Here is a 19,473-nt window from a genome sequence, read left to right on the forward strand (position 1 = left end):
CTGACTCATATACGATAACTTGTTCAACCATTCACCAAATGATGTATATTCTCTCAAGTTTCCAATTCTTTGCTGCCACAAAGAGCTGTCATATATATTTTTGCATATATAGGTTGTTTTCCCTCTTTCTTTGATCTCTTTGGGGTATGTGGTGTCACTACATAATAGGGTATGCACCATTTAATAACTTTTGAGGCATAGTTCCAAATTGCTTTCCAGAATGGTTGAACCAATTCACAGCTCCACCAACAGTGCACTACTGTTCTCCTACAGCCCCACCAGCATTTGTCATATTTCTTTGTAATATTCCTTTTTTGTCAACTTTGCCAATTTGATTGATGGGTGTGAAATAGAACTTAAGAATTGTTTTAATTTCCATTTCTCTGATTCTCTAATAGTGATTTTTTCATATTGCTTTTCATAGCTTGGATTTCTTCCTCTGAAAACTGTCTATTCATATCCTTTGACCATTTATCAATTAGGGAACTTGTGTCCCTTAATTTATAAAAGAGGTCTCTGCCTAATATTGGAGATGGGACAAAGTAAAGAAAGTATACTGGTCAGAAACAGGTCCTTTGGTAACTTGAAAGAGACTCAATAATGGGACAATTAATTATGTAATTAATAATGTTGATGACTTTCATAGCAGGATTAGAAAGAAGAAGTCTCAAGACACTGGGGGTAGAGTAGGTTGTTTCTAAGTATCTATAGACACCAGTTCTTTGTGGGCAAAGAAAATTCCCTACACTGTATTACTTTGAGACCTTGGTATTCAAATGCTTTATTTAATGGAACAATTAATTATCTGGTCTATTATTTTTCTACATTAAATGATCTTTGAGGAAACTTTATTCTGAATATCTCTAGTATGACAGTTCTATTGATACAAGAATTTGCAAATTTCGTGTCTATAGTATTCCCACAGGCAGTCCCAAAATTCTTAGTGTAATATTAAACTCTTGAAGCTTAAAACTGCATAAAGACTTTTGAGACATCAGTATAATGTGCAGGTTTTCCTTTATCAGATTCATAGCTTTGGAAACTTTTCAAAAAAAGTTTTAAGGCAGTCTCTCAGCTTTGGATCCTCTATTTGCTATTTTTTCCCTTTGTCAGAGGAACTTTAACACATCACTTTTAGTTGTGTCTAACCCACTGCCTAGACAATCTATTCATAAACAATAAATAGATTCACATACTTTATACAAGGAACCAACAAGTTGTGGGGTAGAAAATGCTTGTCAATTGGGGCCCCTGAACAGATGGGCTTAATAGGATTCCTGGAGAAATTGGGAGTTTGGGGATTTACAGTGTAACTCAAGAGCACCTCAAAGTGGGTTTAACCAACCAAGTGGTAAATGACTGGGTCTTATGACTCTACATGATGAGCCAGGCTCCCAGGAAGTTTAACTCTACAGTCCCTCTCAAAGACTTCAAAAGATCTCTTAGCTTCTACTGATTTGAAAAGGTGCGGGCCAGTGATACTAGCTTCTACCAAGTCACTGAACTAAGAACTGTGGAAGAAATGGGACTTGACTCTTATTTTTGGATCAAAAGTCTTTCAAAGTCATCTTTATTGAGTAAATACAATCAAGTGCTCCTAGAACTTGTCGGCTAAATGAACAAATAGAGTGTCCCTGTATGAATTAAGAAATCTGGATTTCAGCTTTGTTCATTAAATCATTATAGTATAAAATGAAGTAAATCAATGACAGCTCATTAGATTACAGATGATGACTATAATTAACATCACATAAAAAACCTAATCTTAACTGAGCAATTTTCAGATTCAGTTTCATAATACAGTCTTGTATCCTTTTTATACAGTAATAATCAATTTTAGAGAAAGAGGAATAGTACAGTGATAAATTATATCATGGGTAAGCACTTGATCATCAGTTTGGCCTGAAATGTTTTTAAATTTTCTTGTAGCTTTGGTTTTTGGCTCTGATAGATTAAGTAAAAAGAACTCCCAGAGTCTTTTTTGCTTCCACATGGAAAAGGGAGCAAAAGATTCCTTCCACTTTGGCACAGCTCACAGTTCTGTGGGTGTCATTTGGGGTTTCCATAATCCACAATAGTGTAAAGGTTTCAGAGAGAGAGATGGTGGAAAGAGCACTAGAATGGGAACCTGGAGCTTTATATTCTGTTCCTGTTGAGGCCACCCCCTATCTACATAACTTTGAACACAGCACTTAGCCTAGATGATCTCTGAAGTTTTGTCCAGCTCTTACATTTGATAAATCTCATTTGCATTTTTCTTCTTAGATTTTCCCTAGAAATGATGATGACAGTGAATGGGAAGGAGCTCTACCACTTCTGGGGCAGTGAGGTGGTGCCGTAATGCATTGAGCTCCAGGCCTGGAGTCAGGAAGACTCATTTTCCTGGGTTCAAATCTGGCCTCAGACATTTACTAGCTGGGCAAGTCACTTTACTTTCTTTGCCTCAGTTTCCTCAGCTGTAAAATGAGCTGGAGAAGGAAATGGCAAACCACTCCAAGATCTTTGCCCAGAAAACCTCAAATACGGTCACAAAGAGTTGATCATGAACAATAGCAACTACCATTTCTAGAGTCCAGGGCAGTCAACCCATACATAGTGCTTTGTACCTTCTGCTACCAGCTTCTTGAAATTTCCCATAAAAACATGAAACCAAAATGCCTGAAATTTCCTTGTTATTGCAAAGAAAATGTGCTATCTCAGATTGTCCTCTTAGTGTGTGTCTTATTTCACCAGTTAGACTGTACATTCCTTGTGAGCAGACTCCTTGTGAGTCTTATTCTTCTTTTGTATTTCCCATGGTTCCAGTGCCTTAGCAAAGTGCTAGGCTCGTTGCAAGTATTTATTACATACTTGCTGATTGAATATGAAAACAAGAACATTTGTTTTTCAGTAAGAGCTCATACAAGTCACGTTAAATTCTGGGCCCTTGATCAAAAATTAAGAACAGGCTCCTGTGTAGTAGGTCAGAGCACATAGTTGGTGCTTAATAAAGGTTTGTTGTGATGAATCATTCTACACATGATACTTAATAAAAGTTTGTTTAATGATGAATTTCCTGGAGCCCCCAGCTTATGGCTAAGTACAGAAGTAGAAACAGAATTTGGCATAATACATATTAAATTTGATGTGCTAAAGCAGGAGTCAGAAAACTATAGTCCTTCTATAAGCTAAGAATAGTTTTTATATTTGTAAATAAAGTTTTATTGTTTTTAAAATGTAAAAACCATTCTTATTTCCCAGCAGAGACCCAGATTTGGTGGAGCTATTTTTTATCCTACCACTACTCCCCAAAGGACTAGGTATTCATATATATGGGTGTCCAGTAGAGAAGGTACCCTCTTCTTTTTTTTAGCTTTTACAAATAAATATTTACTACAATGGTATAGTAAGAACAAACATACATTTACACCCAAAACCTGGGAGGCACAATCTCCTCCACATCCCCTTGGTCTATGGGGAGGGGGGAAATATTGAGTTCATTGTTTAGCTCAGTTAAAGCATAGCCTTAGTCCCAGCAAGTTCAAATCCAAAGCCTCACTAGGCTAACATCCTGGACTGTCACCCCTCTGTGCTTCTCTGTTGGGTTAGCTGCAGCACCTGACCTAAATTCCTTTGCTCCTGTATCCCTGTGGCTCAAACTCCAGATCATGCTCCTTTTCCTTCACCTAAACCTTAAAACAAAAATAAAGTAAACAATACCAAAACCATAAACCTTTTTCTTGAGGTCACTTGGCCTAAGGAAGGGGGGAAGATAACACATAGGCTTTCCTTGCTTTCCTCATGGTATCACACCACCTGCTATGAGTGAAGGAATCTTTCATCCATAGAAACCAGTGACAGACTGGGCCATCCCCAGTCATCCTGGCTTATGCCTTGTCACTGGACTCCCATGTCTCTGGAAGAGAGACACTGATGACTTTGCATAGCTCTGCCTCACTTAAATCCAATTCACTTGCAAATCAAGACATCTTCCTCCTGATGTCATTGGGTACCCTCTTCTTTCTAAAGCTCTCCTAAAATGTAGAGGGGTATCCATCTCTAAATAGAAAGATGATAGACTCAGAATGCAGATTGAGACTTTTTTTGGTGGGGAGGAGAGAAATATGGCCAATGTACGAGTTTATTTTGCTTGGCTATATGTTTGCAACAGGGGTTTTGTTTTTCATTCTTTCTCCATGGGGGATGGTGGGTTGGAAAGAGGAAACTTTTTGTTGACTGAAAAAAACTTGAATTTAAAAAATAATAGTGAAGTGTAGGGGGGGATGCTAGATTATATATACCCATGCTTCAAATCCTTGGCAAATAAACATTGTTCATGACATTAGGAGTGTTTCTATGGAAGATATTAAGGCAATCCTCGTCATTTCCCCAGTGACTTGATCATTTTTCTCTCATATTGTTTGCTGTTTCATCATAGGTATTCCGGAAGGACCTCATCAGTGCCATGAAACTCCCAGATTCACATCATGTTAACCCAGATGAATATTACCTCTTTGCGGATACATGGAAAGAAGAATGGGAAAAGGGTGTTCAGGTACCAGCCAGTCCAGACACTATTCCACAGCCTTCTCTCAGGTATTTGCATGCTTGCGCATTTAACTAGGGTATAGCAGCTTTTGTGGCTATCTAAGGGCACATTGCTCTGAAGACTTAAAACTTTTTGCCATTTTAAGTAGTCCAAATTTCAGACTGGTGAAATGTAAGTTGAAATATTTCTGTTTCCTATAGAAATCATTTCTCTTTAAAATTAAAATCCTTTCTTACATTTACATTCTTAACCTTTGAGGCAGCTAGGTGGCATAGTAGATAGAGTGCTGGGTTTGGAGTCAAGAAGACCTGAGTTCAAATCCAGCCTCAGATGCTTACTGACAATGTGACCCTGAGCACGTCATTTAATCTCTGTTTGCCTTAGTTTCCTTAACTATAAAATAATAACAGCATCTACCTTACAGGGTTGTTGTAAGGATCAAATGAAATAATAGTTGTAAAGCCCTTAATGTGGTTCCTGACACATTATAGGCACTGTATAAATGTTTATTTCCTTCACTTCCCTTTCTTAAAATAGTGTTTATGTAATATTTCTTAATAAACATATGAACCTGATAATCTCGATAGTTGTCTTGATAGTTGTCTTCCTTTTTTTGTTTTTCCCCCTCTGTTGAAGAAAAAATTGAGGCAGGCAGTAAGAACTGTGCTGTAAGACGCAGTCCTTCTGTGTAATGCTCCAGAAGTTTATGGAAGATCATCATGCTTCTGTCAGCCAGGTTCAATGGCAGGTTCCTTGTAGCCTTGAGCATAAGGACAAAATTAACAGTATCTTAAGAGTCCGCAAGAAGGATAATACTATAAACAGTAAAGCTGTTAATTCTCTCCTTGAGGCCAAATCTAAGCTAATGGATTTAAGCTTCGTGTTTGGAAAATCCAGATTTTCAGAAATCATAGGCCCAGTCCCTAGCTTGCCCAGCACATCATCATCACTTCATAGAAGCCAAACTGAGCTTTGTAATTTTTTTTAGGCTTTGGAACAAGGCTTTAAAATGGTAGGATGTCACATGAAAGTCCCATTTGGATATTGTTGTAAGAGATGGAGAACTGACTTTTGTGTCCTCGTCCAAACTTCAGGAACCTACAGACAGCTGAAGTTGATATTTCTAGGGTAATTCACAAAGCCAGTCTTTTTTATTTAAGTTTATATTGTAAGCTAATTCACAGCCTTAAACTTGTCTGGAGACTGGTCTAAAGCTGTTAGTAGCTATTTGAGAATAAGGACAACTAAGTTTGAATTTGCCTAGTTGCATTGCCATCAAAGAAACTAGCAGTTATACACATGAAAGAATGCACAGGTCCATTAAACAAGATTACCATTAGGTAAAACAAATAGTGTTCGTGCCACCATTCAGTACTTATGTAGTGTTGTGGAGGTAACATCTTCACCTTAAGGGTTTTGAGACTAATTTCATAGGCTATTGCTTCCACATTTAAACTTGGAGATATTTTGATGGTCTGGTTATATTTCACTGAGGTCATCATGTTGCATAATTGTATACTTGAGGCATCAGTGGTTCCTGTAAACATTTTTTTTTCCTGATGTCTACATTGCTGCCAAGAAAATGAAATCCTAATGTTTCTTTTTTTCCTTCTCTGTAATGCCAGTCTGTGCTCCCAGGATCTCAATAATGGGCATAGTGTGTGTTGTCTGAGCTGTATGGAGGATGTGCAGGGATCAGGAAAGAAAGCATGTGTGTGTTCTTTACAGGAGTTGTATCTGTGTGGAGCCTAATAGAAACCTGGACGCACGCCTAGGAATGAGAACTAAAAAGCCAGGATTTGGCTGGCAAAGAATGGAAAGGCTCAGGATACAAGCAACTTTCCAATTAAAACAATACTTGTTTAGAGTAAATATCAGTGTAACTGTGGGGTCAGGAAAGGGAAGGAATTCTGGATTCTGGCCAGAAGGAAACTTGTATTAGCTACAGCCATTATTGAAGCAGCAAGAGGAAAAAAAAATGCAAGGTGAGCAAAAAGGACAAAACACAGAAATAAAAAAGTTCCAAGGGGTAAGGGAGGGAGGGAGGGAGAGAGAGAGAGAGAGACAAGCAGAGGCACAGAGAAAAAAGAGAAGAAAAGGGAGAGAGAGGAAATGAGAGGATGGAGACAGGAATAGGAAAGAGAGAAAGAGAGAGAGGTGGAAAGCATAGCCAGGCACACAAATAAATAGATGAGAGGGTCAAGTGATAGGTGGTGAATGAAAGAGTAGATAAATAATATGGGTGAAAGAAAGTAGAGGTGGAAGACTCTGATTCCATAAGTGGGTATAAGCGTATTACCTAATATGCCCAATTTTCTCTCTTTATCTAAATAAAGGTGTTAAACCCTATCCCATTGTAAGCTCTTAAAAATATGCTTTTGCTTTTTAGAGGAGAAAGAATACCTTAGGGAAAAAAAGGATTCTTCTCAGCCAGATGATTGCATTAGAAAATTTCATTCTCAAGTTATTATGTGGATATGCCTTGAAGACATCCTGAGCATGTTGGAAACCCCCTACCCAACATACCTAGGGAGGCAGCATGGTGTAATGAATGTAATGAAAAGAGTGCTGGACTGGGGATCAGAAAACCTCCCAGGCTGTAATCCTGGCAGTGATGGAGAGTACTTAAATAGAGATCAGAATATCTGAGTTTGAGTCCCAACTCTGACTGTTATTAGTTGAGTAATCCTAAGGAAATCATTTAATCTTGCTGTGTCTCAGTTTCTTCATTGATAAATGAGTGACAACAGCAATAATAATAATACTTTCCCTACCTATCTCAGAGGGTTATTATTATGAGGATGAAATATGAAACATGAAAATGCTTTGAAAAAGAAAGCAGCATATAAATATTAATATGATATTGAAATTATTGCTGTTATTTAGAACTTCCATGTCCGCTGCGTGTCAGCTTCTAGCATGTAGTCATCCTAAATCATGATGAACTAAAAATAAGACAGCACTTTTCCATATTCAGATGCCATTCTGACAATGTTTAATTGCTTAATCCTGGCTACACAACAAAACAATCTTGGACCAAAAGACATGCATATGTACATTTACGCATTGCATGCATTTTGCCACCATCAGTGCAAGTATGTCTTTTTATATTGGTCTGCATTTCTATGATGTACCCTAAGCTACAAACTTCTAGAAGGCAACCATTGTATCTGTTTAAGTTGTTTTTTACAATGTCATATGTAAGTGGCTTCTAAATAATTTAGATAATAACAAGTCAAGCGCTAGTGCACCTAAGGGAATTATATGCTAAGAAATTTATGGTTATTGGCAACTCCATGAGTAACATGCCTAAATGCTCTGGTGATTCCTAAGATATCAATAGTGCACACATGCTAACATAGCATAGTTCATTCTATTATGTTGACCCACCTCTCCTACACATTATTAGACCCAGTAAAATGAAACTGTTTGCCAATATCTTTTGTAAATACTCTTTCTTAAAATAACTCACTTCCTTCAACCCATACTATCATCTTAAAGAACTTCCTATTGGTGAAGGTGTGCACTTTTTGAAAATTACCCTTCCTTCCCAAAGTCAGAATCTACATTTTTAGTTACTTTTTCCTCTAAAACTTTGCTCTTGCTATAAAATGTGGGTTTTCTTTTTAAAAGGCCAGCATAATAATATTTTTCATATAAACAGTATGTCACTACTATCTTTTAAATTTGAAAAAGAAAGAGTATGTAAAAAGGATGGATTTAAAGTCTGCTCCATTTTTGAAAGCAGGAAAATAGCATCCATTGCTAGAGTGATTCCTTTGGTTTTCTTGTTTTCAATTAATCACCAAATAGAAAAGGCAGTGCTTCAGGACCTTAGGATGAAGAGATCTACTTTAATATCCTTACCCAACACGATGAAATGAAATGTTCACTTTGAGAATTTATTTCTTCTCATCTTTCTAGGAAGCATGGATCATTATGCATTTAAAACATGATGACTTTCATTTTAAATTAATACAATTTGTTTTAATCTTGCCTTGAAAAATCTTTAATGAGGCAGGGCCAAGTGTAGTTGATTATAGTGAATGAAAAATAGCATTGCAAGCTAAAGAACAAAATGTTTTCAAAACTACATTGTGTATTTTGATCTCTCCCAGTTAGCCTGGACAAAATGCAAATTTGAGTTTGGACATTTCTTAGATTATGCTTTCTACCAAATGATTGTCCATTTCTACTGGGAAAATATTACAAAATTAAAATCTGGTAGAAGGGGTGGTGATTGATAGCAAGTGTGATACACTGTTTTAAGAGTTCTACAAAATGTCAGGAAAAGAATCCTTGTGCTCTAATAGTGATACATTGTTGCTGCTGCTGTTATTATTAGTGTTCGTATTCCTATTTTGATTTGTCCTGATTAGATTGAGACTGGATCAAAGTTTATAAAATGGTTTTACAATATTTTTAAATTGTCACTCCACTTAAAGGGAAGTTTGGCATGTTCTAGTTTCACTTTTCAGGAAATAGTGCCTATTTATTTTTAGTCTACACAAAGGCTTTCTCATTAAATATCTTCTATTTCATGGCCCCATTACTTGCTGCTTTACAAAATGGTGAAGTAAATTTGAACAGCAGAACCTCTGGTTTCTATAGGAACTGAAACCTGCTCCCCTTTTCTCATAATGAAAGACAAAGATAAGTCTAAGGAAGGGGAGAAAATAAACTAAAGAACATGCTCTAGAATATACAAATACTCAGAAATTAGTTTGTATGTGCTTTTATTTTTTTAAGAGTTTTTACCTTAAAGAAATACTAGTCAAACCCATAATTATACATGTATGGGTTCAGGAGTATTGTGTAAAAAAATGCTGTTTTAATCTTAGGAATTTTGTAAGACTTTAAAGATAGGAAATTTTATTCTTTTTTTTTCTTTGCCCATAATAGAATTTGCATGCTTATCCATAGAGTTAGATACCAGAAGCTCTTAAATCATAGGATTATAACACTTTCTTTCCTCTGTCACCTTAATAGTTTTAAACATAAGTCCCAAAGAATTATGTTTTGGTTAATATATGATTTTCAGTAATATAAATGTATTTATGTAATCCCTATAGTATATTTTAATCACACTTTTTTTTGGCCACAAACTGTTTATCTATGCAGTAGTACTTATGCTATAGATCAGGTTCTGTCTAGCTCCAAAGGGCCCATAAATGGATTTCAGAGGCTCCATAAGAGTGTCTTGGGAAAAAAAATTGCATCTTTATTTTAACTAATCCCTAACTGAAATTTTGCATTTCCTTCAATTATTAAAAAAAAACAATCCCAACATTTTTCTGAGGAGGAGTCAATAAGCTTCACTAGATCATCAAAGGAGTCCATGACACAAAAAATAGGTCAAGAACCCCTGCTCTACATGGAGACTTTTAGGGGGACCCTACCTAATTTCTAAGCCACCCTACTCTGTTTCGCTTCACTGAGTTTAGTGGACTCACAAAAGAGGATTATGGTGCCTCTGCTGTATTCTTTCATTCAATATTTTTAAGTACCTTTTGTATTTTATCCACCTCATTGTGTGCTTAATTGAGAGACCAGCTTATTTAACACTACTGCCCATTTTACTGATTTTATTTTGACTCTCATTGATATCAATATTTAGAAAGTAAGTTGACCAATACATAGGGGGAAAAACTCCATTTGCATTTTTATTTGTTTTATTTTCTAGAACTTGGTATGATTTTATTGCTAAGTAATGTTAATTTTATGGGTTTTTTTTTACAAAGGAAAGAAAATATATTAAAATACGTTTATCAAAATATATTTTTAAATACCACATTCATGGCCCCCAGGTAAAGACCCCTACTCTAAAGACTGCATTCCCTCTTGTGACTTTGAACAAAATATCTTCTTCTTATTAGGATTAATAGTACTTTATTTTCTTCCAGTTACATGTAAAAAATTTTCAACATTCATTTTTTGAAAGATTCTGAGTTCTGAATTTTTCCCCCTCTCTTCCCTCCCCCTCCATAAGACAGCAAGCAATCTGCTATGGGTTATCCATGTCTAAGCAATGTTAAGTAGCCAGTTGGGGGTTCTGTTTTCTGGTTTGCCTTGAATTTTCAATTGCTACCCCACTAAGATTTTTACAGAAGTAACGTTATTGTTTGTTGGTTCTAGGTGGAAGTAGGCAATGCTATGAAGGTATATATTTGATCTACATGGAGTCAATATGGCAAATACATATTGTTTAGTTTTGACTTAAAAATACTAACTAAAATCTAAGTGGGTTATTTGAAAGATTGCTTCTTCATAAGATTGTAGGAGCCAGGGATAATATTTTTAGGACTTGTTTCCTCTTCACTAACCTAGTCCCTAGAATATCAATGTAAAATGCATTCATTTTTTAAGGACTTGGCTAAATTGAAAATACCTCCTTAGGAGGGAAAGATAGTAACACTTCAGCCAGTCAGTCTTTATATTGTATATGTATTATATTGACATCATTAAATATAATTAATAATAGATAGAATTTACATGGTACTTTAAGGTTTGCAAATAGCTTTATATGTGTTATCTCATTTGATCCTCAGGTCACTTGTGAGGTAGGTGCTATTATTATCCCTATTTTATAGATGAGGAAAATGAAACTAAGAAAAGTTTATACAGTAAACTGGTACATGAAGTTTTATACACAAGCTTATATAACAGCTTGTAAGAGTCAGGTTTCAAACTCAGGTCTTCCCCACTGAGTGGCCAACATTCCATCCATTGTACAACCCAGCTCTGCTGATTTGAAATTTGTAATTATATTAATAGCTTATTTTGTATTTTACTTTACATTTACAGAATGTTTGATATATATATATATAATATATATAGTATATTATAGATATATACATATTTTATATATATTATATATATATATATGATCTTATGTGATCCTCACAACAACTCTATAAAACAGGTCTATTTTTAAAGATAAATCCATTTTTAAAGACGATTTTGTAACAGAGCTGAGGACCTGAAGCAACGTCTACTGCCTCCAGATCTATTAGTCTTTTCATGCAGAACTGATAGTGATATGCTTAGAGTGGGCTGCTTAAATTTTAACTTTGTGCTGGCAATGAAAAAAGACCTGATAATTGTAGGCCAGTAGTCATCGCCATTTGTTGTTGTTGTTAAGTCATTTTTTAGTCATATCCAACTCTTTGTGATTCCCTGTCGGGTTTTCTTAGGAAAGATACTGGAGTGGCTCGCCATTTCCTTCTCCAGCTCATTTTACAGATGAAGAACTGAGGCAAACAGGGTTAAGTGACATGCCCAGGGTCATACAGCTAGTAAGTGTCTAAGGACAGATTTGAAGTATGGAAGAAGACCTTCCTGACTCCTAGCCCAGTGGTCTATCCACTATGCAACCTAGCTGCCCCAGATATCACCATACCCCTGCCTCAAAACTGTAGCATTTCACAATCAAAGAATGCCAGATTGGATGACTGCTTATTTTTCCTCACTGGTTAAATTGCTATTGAGGCACTGGGAGAGTAGGCAGCCAGTGAGAAATGTATGTGGGTGGTGGGGATGGGGAACACATATCTGTGGGTTATTCTGTCCTATTTTTAAAAATTACTTGTGAAGAAGATTCCACATCCTCTGGTAGTAACATGTTCTGCTGTCTCTGGAAAGTGAGTCAGTGGCATTAATAAACTTACTGCTAACAGCCCCCCTTTTTTCTTAACCACTTCACCTCACTTGCCTTTGCTTTGGCTGTTGGGAGTTGGAATAAGTGAGAGGAAAGCCTTGTTTGCTATAGGAATCTCACAGAGAGCAAATTGTGTGATACTTTATTTTGGTATGAAACTTAGTCTTGAAGCAACTAGGTGACTCAGTGGATAGAGCACTGGCCGTGGACTTAGAAGGACCTGAGTTCAAATCCAGCCTCAGACACTCGACACTCTGTGTGACCCCAGGCGAGTCACTTAACCCCAATTGCCTAGCAAAAGAAACAAATAAAACAAAACAAAACAAAACAAAACAAAAAAAACAGGCTTAGTCTTATAAAGAGCTCCTGGCCCTGGATATCAAGCTGTTGCTAATCATTTATGAAGAGCAGGCTGTGGCTACAAGCCTTACTTTCCATGTTGGAAATCTCCTCTTGTAATGAAAGAAGTGAGTGGTTCATAATATCCATAAGAAGACTAATAATTCTTATCTCTGTATTGCTTTAGAGTTTACAAAGCACTTTCTTCACAATAACCCTGTGAAGTTGATAACATAAGTATAATTATCTCAATTTTGCGGAAGAAGAAACTGAGGCTCACAGGTGTGAAATGGCTTGCCCACATTCCCTTCATTGCCTAGTAAGTGTCAGAACCTGGATGATCAATCAAGAGTTTGAAAGGAACCTCAGAGTCCTCTAGTTCAACCCACACCTAAACAAGAATTACTTTCTCCTCCATCTCCAAGAAAGAGAAAGACCTCTAGGTTTGAAGTCCTAAGACATGGGTTGAAATCCTTGCTCTGCTGTTTACCACCCTTGTGATCTTAAGCAAATCACTTTTTGAGCTTCACTTTCCACATTTGTAAAATGAAGGAGTTAGACTAGATGAGTGATAAAGCTTCTTCTAGAACTAAATCAGTGTTCCTGTGATTATCTAACATCCACTTGAAAACCTGCAGTAATGAGGAAGTCAGTACTCCTCCCCAAAGCAGCCTATTTTGTTTTTGGACAGCTATCTGTTAGGAACATTTTCCTTCTCTTGATCTGAACTCTTTCGCTCTGTAGCTTCCACCTTTCAAACCTCGTAATACCTTTTTGGACACAGCAGAACAAGTCCCATCCCTCTTCCGTATGATATTACTTCAAGGCACTTCTCTGATCCTCTTAACTGTACTTAGTCTGTAAACTATATAAACATTCAAGCAGTCAAAAAGCATTTATTGAACACCTACTGTGCTCCATGTGAAACAGTCTGTGCTGTTTCACCTGGTCCTTGATGGCGTAAAGTCCCTCGTGGTCCTAGACAAAATCCAGTTTATCAGTATCCTTTCTAAAATCTCATGTTTAAAACTAAACATATTATCTATTATAGATGTAATCTTATTGGGACAGAGGATAGTTGGATGATATCACTTCTCTTGTTCTTGACCACATTTAGCTTAAACACTTCGCTGGAGAGGTCTGGTTTCTCCATTAGGAAGTTATCATCCATTTCTAAGTTGTCCCTTTCCAAGACATCTTTCCCATCTATAGGCATGCTTCTTGAGTCACAACGACATTATAAAAGTGTGGGCCATAATAGGAACCGATGTTTCCTTTCACATGGTCAAGGTAAATTTTGTCCTTCTACACAAGAAGCAGAATAATGGGAATTTCAAGAACAAATTACTTTCTAATGGAATACTGTCTATTCTTGGAGATGTGCCAGAGAGTCCCTAACTCTGCTATGTAACCTTTTAACTGCCTCTGATACATATTTTGTTAGGATCATCATCCGTCAGTACATGAAACCTTTTATTTGCTAAATCTCATTAATGCTGTTCTGTTCATCATGTTTAGGGTGGTCTCAGAGAAGGTGAAAGAAGTACTGTATATTCGGCCCAGGAAGTACATCCATTGCTCCAGCCAGGAGCCCACAGAACCAGGCTACATCAATATCCTCGAGCTGGCAGAGTCAGTGTGTCGCTATGATTTGGATGACATGGACATTTTCTGGCTTCAAGAACTCAATGAGGAGCTCAAAGAAATGGGTAGATGCATCTTATATGGAGTCACCAGCACTGTGATATAACCAAAGTTTTTGTTTGGCTACACTTACCTTCATCTCTTTATTCGTAATGTGGATTGTGTAAATCAAGAGATAAAGAATATGAAAGAGAAAGACTCCCTGAGTAGCAGTTAAACTGGAGGTCCCTTTAACTGAAGGGATTGTTTCAGCTTTGTGCCTAAATACAGAGCTTCTCCTCAAATTATTAGCTCCCTAAACTCAGTATTATGGCAGGGAACACAGGTAAAGTAGCTAAATCAGATATTATTAGCCTTAGTTTTGTAATACTGTCAGGAATCTTCACCCTCCCCAATTTATTTTCACACACACACACACACACACTCTCTCTCTCTTTCTCTTTCTCTCTCTCTCTCTCTCTCTCTCTCTCTGCTACTTACTACCTATGTGACTTAGGATAATCAGTTAACCTCTCTGGGTTTTTGTTTCCATGGACTAGGTTGCTTCTAAGATATATGATATATATACATATATATGTATGTATATATGGCATATATATGTCTTATTATGCCTCTAAGATATATGCTTTAATCCAAAGTGCTCTATAAATTATTTCAAGGAGATCATGAAAATATTTCTTAACATTTTCAATCTGAAAATATAACCATGAATTCATTTTAATTTTAAAAATAAGTATATGCTATGGTGTGGGTAAGGGACATAGAATGGGATTAAAATGCTCATAAGTCAAAATTTCAAAAAGAATGATTAGAACTTGTCTAACAGGATTAGGCTCATGCATGCACATATCACTTCCTCTTTTTAGGCAACTAGACTTGACCCCTATTTTATTTATTTATTTGTTTGTTTTCAAGGCAATCAGCAGTTAAGTGACTTGCCCAGGGTCACACAGCTAGTAAGTGTCAAGTATCTGGGGTCACATTTGAACTCAGATCCTCCTGATTCCAGGGCCTGCACCACCTAGCTGCCCCTTGACCCTCATTTTAGATAGCATCTAGAGGCCATTGGGATGTCCCTAAAGAGCTGGATATGGTTGTCTTTCATCCTAATGAGGTGGGGGGCGGGCAGGGGTGTGGTTAGCTGTGCATGTTTGTGAAATGTTAGTGACCTAAAGACAGTTTTTTAAAGAAGATGATAGAATTCTTTCTGTCTGAATGAAAAGGTTGTGCCTAACACAATTCTCTTTTTCAAATGCATCAGTAATTATTAATTTCTTTTTAAAGCTCAGAAATTCAAATAACATGTTAATAGATTTTAATTTGGGGGTTATAAAAGAAGTAAGTTAGTCTATGTCATAGCCCTTCCTTCTGCAAGGGTGGAGAAAGTCCTAGGATGAATTTGAGATAGGTGTTTAGATAGGAAGTTTTATAGGCTGACATGAAAAGGAAAAATCATGATATGAGGTAGGGTTAATCAGTGGGGACAGATTTTTATTTGTAGAGGTAGTATTTAGTAGTAGGCGTAGGGACCCGACCTATGATTTCATTGACATAGGGAACTCCCTCATGAGAAAAACTCTATCAACCCAGGTAAACACCTTCTCTGCAATTATAGTTTTGAGAGGTTAAGTGATTTATCCAGGGTCACATAGCCAGTAGCTGTCAGAGGTGAGACATGAATCCAGGTCTTCTCAGCTCTTTGCCCACTCTGTCATCCTGTTTCTTGTTTGATAACTTCATTCTTTATTGATAACTTCACTGTAATTTTGACCTTGGCATGATTTCACTTTTTAGTGAGGTTCTCTTTCATACTTTAGCAACTGAAGTGGACACCACAGCGGGAGCGGGGTCCAAGATAGAACAACCTATATACCAAATCCCACTCTCTAGTTAATAATATCATATTGGGGTTATAGGATGCTTAAGATTTATAGGAATTCAGAACAGATCCTTTCACCAGTGGAGATCAAAACCTCTCAAAGACTTCATAAACAATTCCTAGGGAGTTGCCTCAGTCACAGAGAGCATTAATAACTTGCCCAGAATCATACAGCTAGTCAGGGGCAGAATTTGGATACAGGACTTCCTGACCCTAAGTCCAGCACTTCTATGTGTGCTATACCTGACTGCCTCTGAAAAATGTCATAAATGTAAAAAAAAAAAGTGGCAAATTTGAACTTTGCCATGTAATTTAGTCTCAGAATTGGAAATCCAGGATTTTAGGTGATTATAAAAAGTTTTTTTAATGTGAAATTTATATGCAAAAACAAAATAGAAATAAGGCCTTCTCAATTTCCACTTAAGAGTTAGCAGCTTTCTGGGAGAAGGGGATTCTTATAAGTAGTCTGAAAGTAAAAGGATGGCTTATGTGGAATTCTGAAGTTTCTTGGAATGTTTTCTGCTATGTGCCAAGTATTATGCTGAAGTAAAGTTGTCTTAGATCTCTGTGTTCTTGTTGTTTGGGAGTGAGACCTAAGTTTAGAATGTGCTAGAGTAAATACACATATACTCCCACGTGCTCATTAGCTTTGCTAACAAATAAAAAATGTGTAGTCTTTAAAAACATCTGTAGTGTGAAACTTAACAGCTGGATTAGTGTATATAAGGATAAGAACAAACAAAGGTGTTCAGGAAGAAAATGAGGGGCAAATAGGACATACAAAGGAAAAACTAGTATCATTATTGGCACTTAAAGTTTTATAAATATGATGTTTTACCTTTAGCATATTTGGCTCAAAAGTTAACCCTTAAGGTGAGGCATATGGGGAGGATAGAAAACTGGTCTCAAAATCAGGGACACCTGATTTCCAGTGCTGCCTGACACCTACTGAACTCTGAGGTTCTGATCAAGTCACTGAAGTGCTCAGTGCTCCAGGCATCTCTCAAAGATCAGAAATTGCAGAATAGTTGCTGATACCAGGTCCACATTGGTAGAGGGTGTTTTGTGTTTCTTCCCTGGAAATTCCCTACACAGATAAAATCAAAAGTTTTGACCTAGGGGTGGGGAAGGATCAGCTAATGACTTTGTAAGTTCTTCTGATTACTTGTTAATGTGTTTCATGAAATTTGACTTGTTATAGATAGCATCCTATTTTAAAATATTGGAGTTTGAAAACAGCATATTAGAATAATTTTTTAAATTGTGTAGTCCTCAGTTGCGGGGGGGGAAGTGTAGTAGTATAGGCATATACTTTCTTAGACAATCTTTTCATCATATTTCCTGGAGTTATGCTTATTGACAAAAATTGTCAAAAGTTCGTACTTGTCCCTGCCCTAAAAATTCACATAATTTTAATTATTGTATTGCTTTGGTTATTAAAACTTGCCAGATTATAAATTTCAATGATATACTTTCAGAGCGGACAAGGAGGAACCAGAATGGTTGAAGCCTAGACTGTAATTTTTCTGCCTTAAAGATCATCTAGCCTAGTCCCCTTATTTTACGAATGAGGAAACAGAGGCCCATAGAGGTAAAATGACTTGTCCTTGGTTGCAAAGATAGATAGTGACAGATCTGGTTGAACCCATACTTTCTGACTCAGCTTGCCTAGTCAAGTGGTCTTTCCACTCCGCTGTGCTAATGCTCATTCCTTAGTTTGTGTGTCAAGCAACTGTTTGTACTTCTGGTGTTTAGGAATTTAGAGGCAAACCCCCCTCATAAAGTTGCCCACTTCAAGAAATGTTCTTATTACATTATAATCAGGCACCAGACTATAAAGCCAGATTCATTGCTGTCCTTCAGCCAATCCCTGAAAATTGGGTGAGCGCCCCCTACTGTCCATTTTGAATATTTGCTCTTAATTCGTGTAGATTATACCAAAGAGCTTTTATAAATAGTTCCCTGATTTAGCGGTCCCATTGGCTGCAAATGGATGTCAAGTCAGTTGTTTCCCCTATGTCTGAAATACAGAGGAAAAGAGAACAGGGAAAAAGAACCTTTAAAAAAACTTTTAGCTCAACATCTAAGACTACAAAATTAATGTCTTCTTGGTTTCTCTATTCCTTTAGTCTCTGGGGCTTTGGAGATTTGGTTCTTCATCCTGCCACCTCCCAACCTCACAGGCTCCAGTTCTATTCAACCACCCTCTGTCTTCCATGGATTGCACTAAGGGGCTTAGTACTTTTCCATTGCTCTCTTCCTCAGGATGGTCAATTGAATCTTCTTCAGCTGTGGACAATAGATTTTTTTCCCTGAAAATCTATGTCCAAATTCATCTGAGAGTCATCATCTATCTCTAGGTAGATCTTCCACTGTAGGTTAGGGAGTTACTGGGAAGGAAAGATCCAGCCCTTCTTTCTATCTCCCCAGATGTCACTGGATTCTTGGTTTCTTGTTCCCTAGCCAGACATTTATTTCCTCTTCTTGCCTTCTCCCCTAGCAATACTCCTCTTATTTTAACGTCTCTAAGGGCATTCTCTATTGTATTTTCCTCTCAGGAACATGTGCTTCTTTTATACATATTTCAAAAGCCTCAAGACCTTGGGAAATTTTAGCTTTAGCAATAGTGACCCTTAGTCTCTTGTAATCAAAAACTCACTAACATAAGATCAGCTTTGAAGCAAGAGTGTAAATTTTTCAAGTATACAGAATTGAAATAGTTGTTTGTCATATATTGGGGACACTTTTTTTAATCAAAATAGGAATTAGGTCAATCAGATACTAGTTAAATGAAGATTTAACATTAACAACTTAGAACATAAAGTAAGGCATAAAGGGAGCTGTTCAGAGCTAAGGTTCATAAGAGGAAGAAGACACACACATACAGATAGAATACTGAAGGCAGGAATGGAGACTACAATTTGTAGTGCAAATACCCCACTAAGATTAGGATGGAGTAATAAAGTGATCTTTCTCTGGATTCTCTTAGATTGTTCTTGCTGGGCTCCTGGATACACAAAAAAATTCAAGAGACTTTCTGAGTCTTCCAACCCTTAGAAAAGAGGGGAGAGGAGGAAAGAGAGAAAGAGATAGGGAGAAAGAGAAAAGGAGAGAGAGGAAGAAAGGAAGGGAGGAAGGGGGAGAGACAGAGAGAAGAAAAAAGAGGTGGAGAAGTAGAGGGAGAGAATGTAAGTGCCTCTTTGCCCACTCACAAGTCTTCATAGAGAGAGTACACAGAGGTGTGTGGAAGAGCAACAAGTGCCCTGAGCTCCTCTTCAAGCCAGAAACCCAACCTCTCAAAATCATCTTTCACCTGCAAAAAAGTAACAGAAAGATAAGCCAAACATTGCCTACACTCTTCATTTTTTAAAATATATTTTTCAAACTACAAAATATTTAGCTATGACTGTCATTCCCTACTTTCCC

The 19,473-nt window shown here is 37.0% G+C and overlaps 1 protein-coding gene across 1 annotated transcript in view; it reads left to right on the forward strand.

The window, feature by feature from the left end:
* JADE3 (jade family PHD finger 3) overlaps positions 1–19,473 on the forward strand; it is a 185,272-nt gene that overhangs the window by 139,802 nt on the left and 25,997 nt on the right. The window contains exons 6-7 of the mRNA XM_036746832.1: positions 4,418–4,575; positions 14,043–14,233. Coding sequence (XP_036602727.1) covers positions 4,418–4,575; positions 14,043–14,233 — 349 coding nt within the window. The remainder of the gene's footprint in view (positions 1–4,417; positions 4,576–14,042; positions 14,234–19,473) is intronic.

Source organism: Trichosurus vulpecula, chromosome 2, assembly GCF_011100635.1.
Source record: "Trichosurus vulpecula isolate mTriVul1 chromosome 2, mTriVul1.pri, whole genome shotgun sequence".
NCBI classification, from domain to species: domain Eukaryota; kingdom Metazoa; phylum Chordata; class Mammalia; order Diprotodontia; family Phalangeridae; genus Trichosurus; species Trichosurus vulpecula.